This window comes from Tachypleus tridentatus, chromosome 7, assembly GCF_004210375.1.
Source record: "Tachypleus tridentatus isolate NWPU-2018 chromosome 7, ASM421037v1, whole genome shotgun sequence".
NCBI lineage: Eukaryota > Metazoa > Arthropoda > Merostomata > Xiphosura > Limulidae > Tachypleus > Tachypleus tridentatus.
In genome coordinates, this window is record NC_134831.1 from 174,768,576 (window position 1) to 174,776,468 (window position 7,893).

Genomic DNA, 7,893 nt, shown 5'->3' on the forward strand with positions numbered 1-7,893 from the left:
GTAATACAATAAATCGGAGACTCGTCCAGGATAAAGTTTCATACGTAACAGTCTGCAGACACACAGCTGTAGCACAAGGGGGCAAGACAAACCATGTACTTCCAAAGTAATATGGACATATCTGGATATAGTGTAAAGTTTTATTTGCGTTGGTTTTCAAATAAAGGAAACAAATACATTATCATATTGACATATAAAATTAACTGATTTAAAATTTTACATTACAATATCAAAACTGACCCCTGCGTGTTTTGATAATCGACGTCACGATAACAATATCGAACAAAGAAATTTATACCTGATCGTTAAATGACGTCACTCTGAAACGTCATATTGTTCTTTCAGGTATGACCACTTTACGACACTTAATTTGAAAGATTCCATGTTCCAATAAACAAATTTATTGACACCTTTTTGAAAATACAGCCATAATAACATTTCACCCAAATATGTTTAGATAACCCTAACATTTTAACAACGTAAGAAGGAGTAAACATACATGAAATAAAACAAAAATTACTTTATAAAGTACAAACATATTGAGGTGTTACAGCAGTAGCTGGAAAATTTATAGTCTCTTGGCTCCACTGACGTTCTAATAATATACACGTTTTGTATCATGTCCACTTCTACTAGATGTTTGCCTTGATAAGCATGTTTCAAAAGATGGGCTGTTTGATGCCCTGGAGAGATTAAGATAGCTCAGTGCTCTTGTTGGATTGGAAAGCCCGAGTATTTTGTCAGGGTTGAATAGCCAGAATGTACTCGCGTGATTGGATACCTTGGATGTTCTGGCAGTAATGGGTTGTCAGGATGTTTTGGCGGTATTCGATAGCTAGGGCGTTTTGGCGGTATTGGATAGCCAGGGCGTTTTGGCGGTATTGGTTAGTTAGGTTGTTTTATTTTTAATTTTGGAAGAATAGCTTAAAATTTAAAGTAAAAATAATATAATTATAAAATAAGAAATAAACTAAACTAATGTAGAAATTGGGTTATATTCTGATAAAATTTTGTTTAATTTCTTTATTTGTTGTTAAGCCTAAAGCTACACAATGAACTGTCTGCATTCTGCTCGTTTTGTTACGAGACCTCACATTTATCGCTAAACCATTAGAGCCCAGTCCGTTTAATATATTTCCTCCCCCTTTTCGCACTTGATTCTACTGGTATTTATTGCAACAAAATTATATGTCAAAACTAACATAGTGCAAATGTAATATGAAAAAAATTAAAACAACTGGGTTTTAATAATAAATAACTGTTAAATTATACACGATCTTTTGAAGTTCTATAATGGGAATTGTTTTAGCCCATCAGAATACCTTATACTCAGCATGTGACTGAGCGCCTAAAAGTGAGAGATGGTAGCACCCACACTGAAAACGATTCAGACAATTTAGTATTTAAATTATTGTAAATATGTTTAAGAATAGTTATCAAGTAAGTCCAATAATTGAACAAAAAATATCTGAAAATTTAAACTTTACTTTGTCAGGTAAAATGCTCTCGTGAAGCTTTTCAGAAAAACTTCAGGTACAAATAGAATGCTTTTTAAGATAAAATTTTAAACTTGATTTGGTTATTCTGAATTACATTAGTCGTCATAACGTGTCTCTTTTGTTTCTCTTTATGTATTACAAAAGTAAAGAAACTGGTTATGGTGAAATAATATCCTTGTGACCTTCAGTTCTCCATTATCTCTTCATACGTGCACAGTTTAACAGAAATTTATTTATTGCAACATTTATTCATTCGAAAAACACTGAAAATTCTAATACAGTTCAATGTTATTTGAGAGTTTCAACACTATCGGTAATAATCGATGGTTTGAACTCGATAGAACCAATAATTACTGACGGTTTGAATTAAGTAGAGTGAATTGTTATTGTTAAAAATTAAGATTACATAAGTGATGCTCCCGATGACTCAACTTTAAATGTGATGGATAAAAACACTAAAACTTAGGTTTCTATACTCTCGGTGAACGGAGCACAATTAGCCCATTGTGTAATATTTTACTTAATAACAAATAAAATGTATTATAATTTACATCAAATTCAATTTTTTGAATAATTTCTGTAGGCTAACCTTGCAATGAGTCTCTACGTCAGCATAGTAACCAGGCATGTAAAGCTGGTGGGAGCACTTAAAGCTTGTATTTGGATATTTCACCCACCCGTGCTTCCATCCACCACCTTTTTGCCATGTCCAATCTCTTCGCGAATTTCCACGTTGCCCACCACTACCACCTGAGATTACATCTACGTAATCCCACCGCTTGATCTTAAATAAAACACACAGAAGAAAACTGCATTTATTAAATACTGTTCGAATTTCATGAATTGTCTAAGGAACTTGTTTAAATTAAACAAAAATGCTATATTATTATTTCAATTAGTATTATTAAATGGCTAATTTTTAGCATGGTGGAATATTTGGCTTTACCGCCCAGAGGGCAATTTTGTACAATTAGCAAATATTTAACATTCACTGCTACCCGGACTTTTATTAACTGTAACATCAAAATAAATACACGACTCCAGGTCAATACATTCAACAATGACATAGTTACTGCCTGTTAATAAAATTATCTTATATTATTTGTTTGTTTTTAAGCACTCAGGTAAAAACATGATATAGAAAAGTCGCGTATTTTTGTTTCATTAATTTATTCTTGTTTGTCCATATCTAAAAAAAAATGTATTTTTTTTCTATTTTTTGATACTCTTAAATAAGTGAACGGCGAATAAAATATTATTCATGCATTGTTAAAATATGATTTTAACTTTTGCTTTAAATAGCAAAATGATTACATATATTCTGTCATTTTTAAAGTTTTATAACTTCAAAGCCATGAAAATAAATAATGTTTTGACTCACCCGGCTTGTACTGGAAACAGATAATAATCCTATAATAAATTTTAAAAGTCATTAGATACGTTTTCTCAATTACCAATAATGAAAATTTATATAATTCTACTTAAAAATAAAATATTACTTTAGATGCTTGTTATCAATTGTAAATAATGAGCATTTATACAACCCCAAATAAAAAAGATAAAATTACGTAAGAAACTCGTTGTTGCTTATAAAAATGAGGATTAATATATTCCTTTTTTGCAAATGTTGAATTGCATTCGATGTTTATTGATAATTATTAAAGTTTAACGTTTACATAATTCTATTTAAAAATACAAATTACGATATACACCAGTTAATCACTATTATTAATCAATGTTTATTGGTTTATTCAATATGTGTTTATAATATTTGGCTTAATTAAGGGTTAGTGCGAAGTGTCGAAAAGTGTCAGTGCCGTCTGTTTTACCTGTGAAATACGATAAATTTCGTAACCCTAAAATCAGTAGACGAAGTTCAGATGACTCACTGTTTAGCTTTACACTAAAAAAAATAACAAGAAGCTAAAGCCGAAATTGAAACTTTAATTGTGTCTGGTAAGTGACACTAAAATACAATCGATTGGTGGTTCGCTAAGAATATAATTATTTTTTAACTAGTGTCTTAATTTTAAAATGGCGGTAAATTACCAAGTTGTGGTAGAGTTCAGTATCCTATATCCTGCTTTAGGCCTTGTTTACATACTTTTGCAGTCAACTTTATTTTAATATTTTATTGTTTTTCTTACTTATCTGTTAAACAACTAGATTGATTATATGTTTCCTTTATTATATTACTAGTCCTATTTTCTATTATCAAACAAATCTATGGTTACTTACAACATTTGATCTATAGGCGTATTAAAATTTCTACAACAAGCAATTGCCGTCTATTCAATTAAATAGTCTCCCTAAAAATCTGTAAAATAATTAACAAACTTATTTACAGCCTCATATATCTTATAATCATGAAGAAATCTCTTCTAAGTTGTTATAACATTACATGAAGTAATTGATTCAGATACTACTGTGAGCGCTTGTATACTTTTTAAACAAAGGTAGTTAAAAATGGGATATGTTTCAATTACGTCGCATGACATGGAACAACATAAGTTACACAATTAGTGCAAAAATGATCTGAGTTAGAAGAAATAAACAGAACAACTTGTAGCGAATACCAAAAGGACTTTGACTGTCAATGATTTTGTGTTTCTTGTAGGCCAGTTGCACTAGGTGACAGCCAATAAACCTACTTCAATGGTGTCGACGATTTAACAATCAGACGCTATTTTTCAAGATAGTTCTAGATGAGTATATTTTCTCTGACGCTCTGAGAGCTTCTCCTTACAGGTTTGGTGCAATGGGGTGTTTTGTGGTGATTTAATTACGTAAAGCTGTTCTGAACACAATACTTACCATTTTGAGGACCCAAAAGACCGAAGATGTAAGGTGTTGTGTTTAAAACTACATTAATTTCATCATACCTGGGCTATGGGAAAGACCTCTCCTTTAATTTTTTTTTTGTACAAGATGTATTTCTGAAGCACTACCCACCTGATAAAAACAGGGTCACTATTCCCATCTCCACTGAGAGCCTTGAGACATAGTTATTACTGTTCTCTGTGGTCTGTAATAATAAACAGTTAAATTACTCCCTGACATTTTTCACTAGTTACCTACGGTGAGTATTAACTAAGTATCTTACCTCATAATTCAATTCCACTATTTTATTACATTATGTTCCACTGCATCGAAAACAAAAGTCGTTTAATGTTTCTATATGCAATATAAAGAACACTTTATAGCTTTACGTTTTATTTTGTTTCATAGTTCAATGAAAGATTTAATTATTTCGAATTTCCTTATTGTTTTCTTACTTGTACTGTCATATCTCACTTTCAGACGTGAACAATTAATTAAATACATTACAAGAGCGAAATACTGACAATTGTGAAATGATCGTATGAAAACAGTCTCTTTATTCATGTTTCAAAAATATTTCCTCACGTGAAAACGTTCCCAATTCTCGAGAGTGGCGTTAAGCCTAGTTTTTTTTTAAGGGAAGGGGAAATACGGCTTCGCATTTTACAAATGTAATTGATAAATTATTCAATTCTATGTTACAACTATTGAAGTATATGATACCAAACAAATATTCTGACATTATTGTCTTTTACGCTGTATTAATTTTAAATGCATTATCCAATCGACTCGGATTGGAACCCGAGAATTCTCCATAACTGAACGTTTGCTAATAAATCTCAATGCAAAAACAGCTATATCAATCCTCCAATGAAATTAAAAGAGTGATTAGATAAGACACGTGTAAAACCAACCTTACCTCTCTCTTGCTATAGACAATGTGATTTTGGTGTTACTTCTCTAAAGTTTGAGTACTTACCAAAAAGAGTGAACGGGTGGACGTGATGGAATTTCGCGCACAGCTGCACGAGGGATATTTGCGCTAGCCATCCTTAATTTAGGAGTCTAATACTAGAGAGAAGGCAGTTATTCATGACAACCCTCCGCCAACTCTTGGGCTAATCTTTTTCCCAACATATAATTTTTGACCGACATATAATAACGCTACAAGGGCGAACAGATTCGGCAAGACGCGTAGATTCAAACCCGCGACACTCAGGTTGCGAGTCGAGCATCCTAACCACCTGGCAATGCCAGACCTTCAAAACTGCAGAGTTAGTAGGAAGTATATTGTTCATCTAATCGTGCTCAATTGTCAGTGGGTTAAGACCTGCTAGTAAGGTACTTTGTAATAACTCAAAATACCATATTTTTCCTCCTCTCATAGACGAGGACCGCCCTCATGCATCATCTTAAAATTGAGAATGAATACTAGTCTGACTCCGGTTATTTTTTTAGTAATTTTAATTTTTTTGTTATTTCTTCGGCTCGGATTCGATACCGAGACCTCTCGCACGTTAGACGAGTGGTCCACCATCTGAGATAGGGGGGTTAACCCATCAGCAATGCCCAGTATCATGCAATTCAAACTAACAAAAGCATTTCTTTAAGTACCCTTCTCACCGTTATCTCTCATCTGTTCTTCTTTTCATATATAAATAAATATTGTTGAGGCAGAGGAATATATTTGAAAATAAGGTATGTAGGGTTATTATCTTTACCAGTCTTTACCTTTATCAGTCCAGTTTTAAAAAACATTAAAACAATAATTTGCATGGAACAATTTTTAATTTTTACAAATTTTGCTACTATTCATTACTCAAACACTGTATTAATTAAACATCATTTATCATAATTTAAAACGACTTGGAACACGCGGTGTGATTGTGGTCTTACGTCTCGAAAATGTTGAGGTGCCTTTTCGAGAAGATATTTTAAATAGAATACCTAACACAAAGGAGGGGATAGAAGAAGTAAGGGTGGACCCAATGGTTTCTGGGGAAAGCCCTTTTAATATCACAAAAACCCTAACTTTACCAAAGTGGGAGATTAATAATATAGTAACCTGTTTCACTCTCCCTCTTCTTGTAAGCGGCCAGGTTTTGTTTTACACAACAAGGTTGAAACTGTGTAGTTTTATCGTTTTCTGTCAAGCCCACAAAGGGAGACGGTGTTTTTGAGAGCGTTGGTAAATAAGTCATAACAGTATAACACGAGAAAAACGACGGGGAAACAAAACACAAAAATGATGAATTAGCATTGTTTTCTATGGTGTATTTATTCATCGTGAAAATAGAAGAAAAAATAATGATGACTATTTAGGATTACAACACACCAGTTGCAGTAAAAGGAAATTAAAATAGATGACATACGAACTTATGTCGCAAGAGTTTGAAATTACCCAGTTCACCTTGTATTTCTTGTCACGTGATAAAACAATCAAATGGTTTAAAGTTAGGAAATTTGCACATCTGTTTCGGGCGATACACTTTCAGTTCGTCAGTTACAGATAATATGAAAATTCTCATTTTGCATTAAAACACAAACTGACAACATGATAACCCAGCAAAGATTTAATCTTCTTAAAAAGCCAGATTAATTAAAGTATTTTAAAGTATATATATGTATTTGTATTACCATAGGTAAAAGAAATGTTTGAATAGAAAAATAGCTTTTCTTAAGCAAACTTTGATTCATTAAAATTAAATACTTAGAGTCTGTATAGGCTAACCGTAGTTCTTAGAGTTAAAAAGTTGACTTATTTGGCTTTTTAAAAATGTGATTTTGCTCATATGTTGTATGAAATGGAAAATTAAAAGGTTATCTAGTTGGTCATGCGTCGTTCACGATGCGAGACATTAACATCTGAGCTTTTTCACATTGGTAGGATGTTATGCCATGAATAACACGATAACTCACATTTATATCCTAATTAAATGGTAATCATTGAAGCTGAATATTAAACATTTTTATTTCCATTGACAAAAGAAGTTAATTAAAATTAAAAGTACGTAGAAAAACACATGGGGTTTAGGCTTAGCACTTAAAACGAGTTATGACGAGAAATCCACTTCAAGTAAAAATTCACCTTAGGACGGCTGGTATGGCTATTAACACGTATTAATAAAGCAGAGAACAACGTTTCGATATTCTTAGGTCATCTTCAGTGTTATTACCCATACCAGCCGTCCTGAGATACTGGTTACCACTCAGAACTACTTCGTTCTTGGTGTTGAATGAATATTTATAATTCAATAAGTTATTAAGTGAAAAGATAATTTCGCAGTTGATGACGTCCAAGTAATTTCGCTGACACCTAGAAAATAATATTTGTTTGTTTTCAGTTATTATTTTAAAGTATAAGGAACTAAAAGTATGATGGTTACAGTTAAATATACTAATTGTTTTCGTTTTTGTAGTAGATGTCAGTCTTAGACGTTGAAGTTTTTCAATAATAGATTGAACAAATGTCCTACGTAGTTTCTATAATAGGTTGAACCAATGTATTACGTAGTTTACATCATAGGTTGAACCAATGTAATTTGTATAATAAGTTGAACAAATGTTTAATGTA

General features: G+C 32.1%; 1 protein-coding gene across 3 annotated transcripts; it reads right to left on the bottom strand.

The window, feature by feature from the left end:
• Nucleotides 1-369: 369 nt before the first annotated feature.
• Nucleotides 370-6,110, bottom strand: LOC143257294 (uncharacterized). 3 transcript variants are annotated; one of them, XM_076515741.1, is made up of 5 exons: nucleotides 6,051-6,110; nucleotides 4,452-4,524; nucleotides 2,881-2,909; nucleotides 2,089-2,283; nucleotides 370-683 (listed from the first exon to the last, which is right to left on the bottom strand). In XM_076515741.1, the coding sequence occupies exons 1-5, from the start codon at nucleotides 6,093-6,095 to the stop codon at nucleotides 660-662; spliced, it is 366 nt and encodes a 121-aa protein (XP_076371856.1). In that variant the 5' UTR covers nucleotides 6,096-6,110; the 3' UTR covers nucleotides 370-659. The 3 variants fall into 3 exon arrangements, with proteins under 3 accessions (XP_076371856.1, XP_076371855.1, XP_076371857.1); XM_076515740.1 differs by having other exon boundaries at nucleotides 370-835; XM_076515742.1 differs by lacking the exon at nucleotides 6,051-6,110 and adding an exon at nucleotides 5,685-5,738 and having other exon boundaries at nucleotides 370-835.
• Between the last annotated feature and the right edge of the window lie 1,783 nt (nucleotides 6,111-7,893).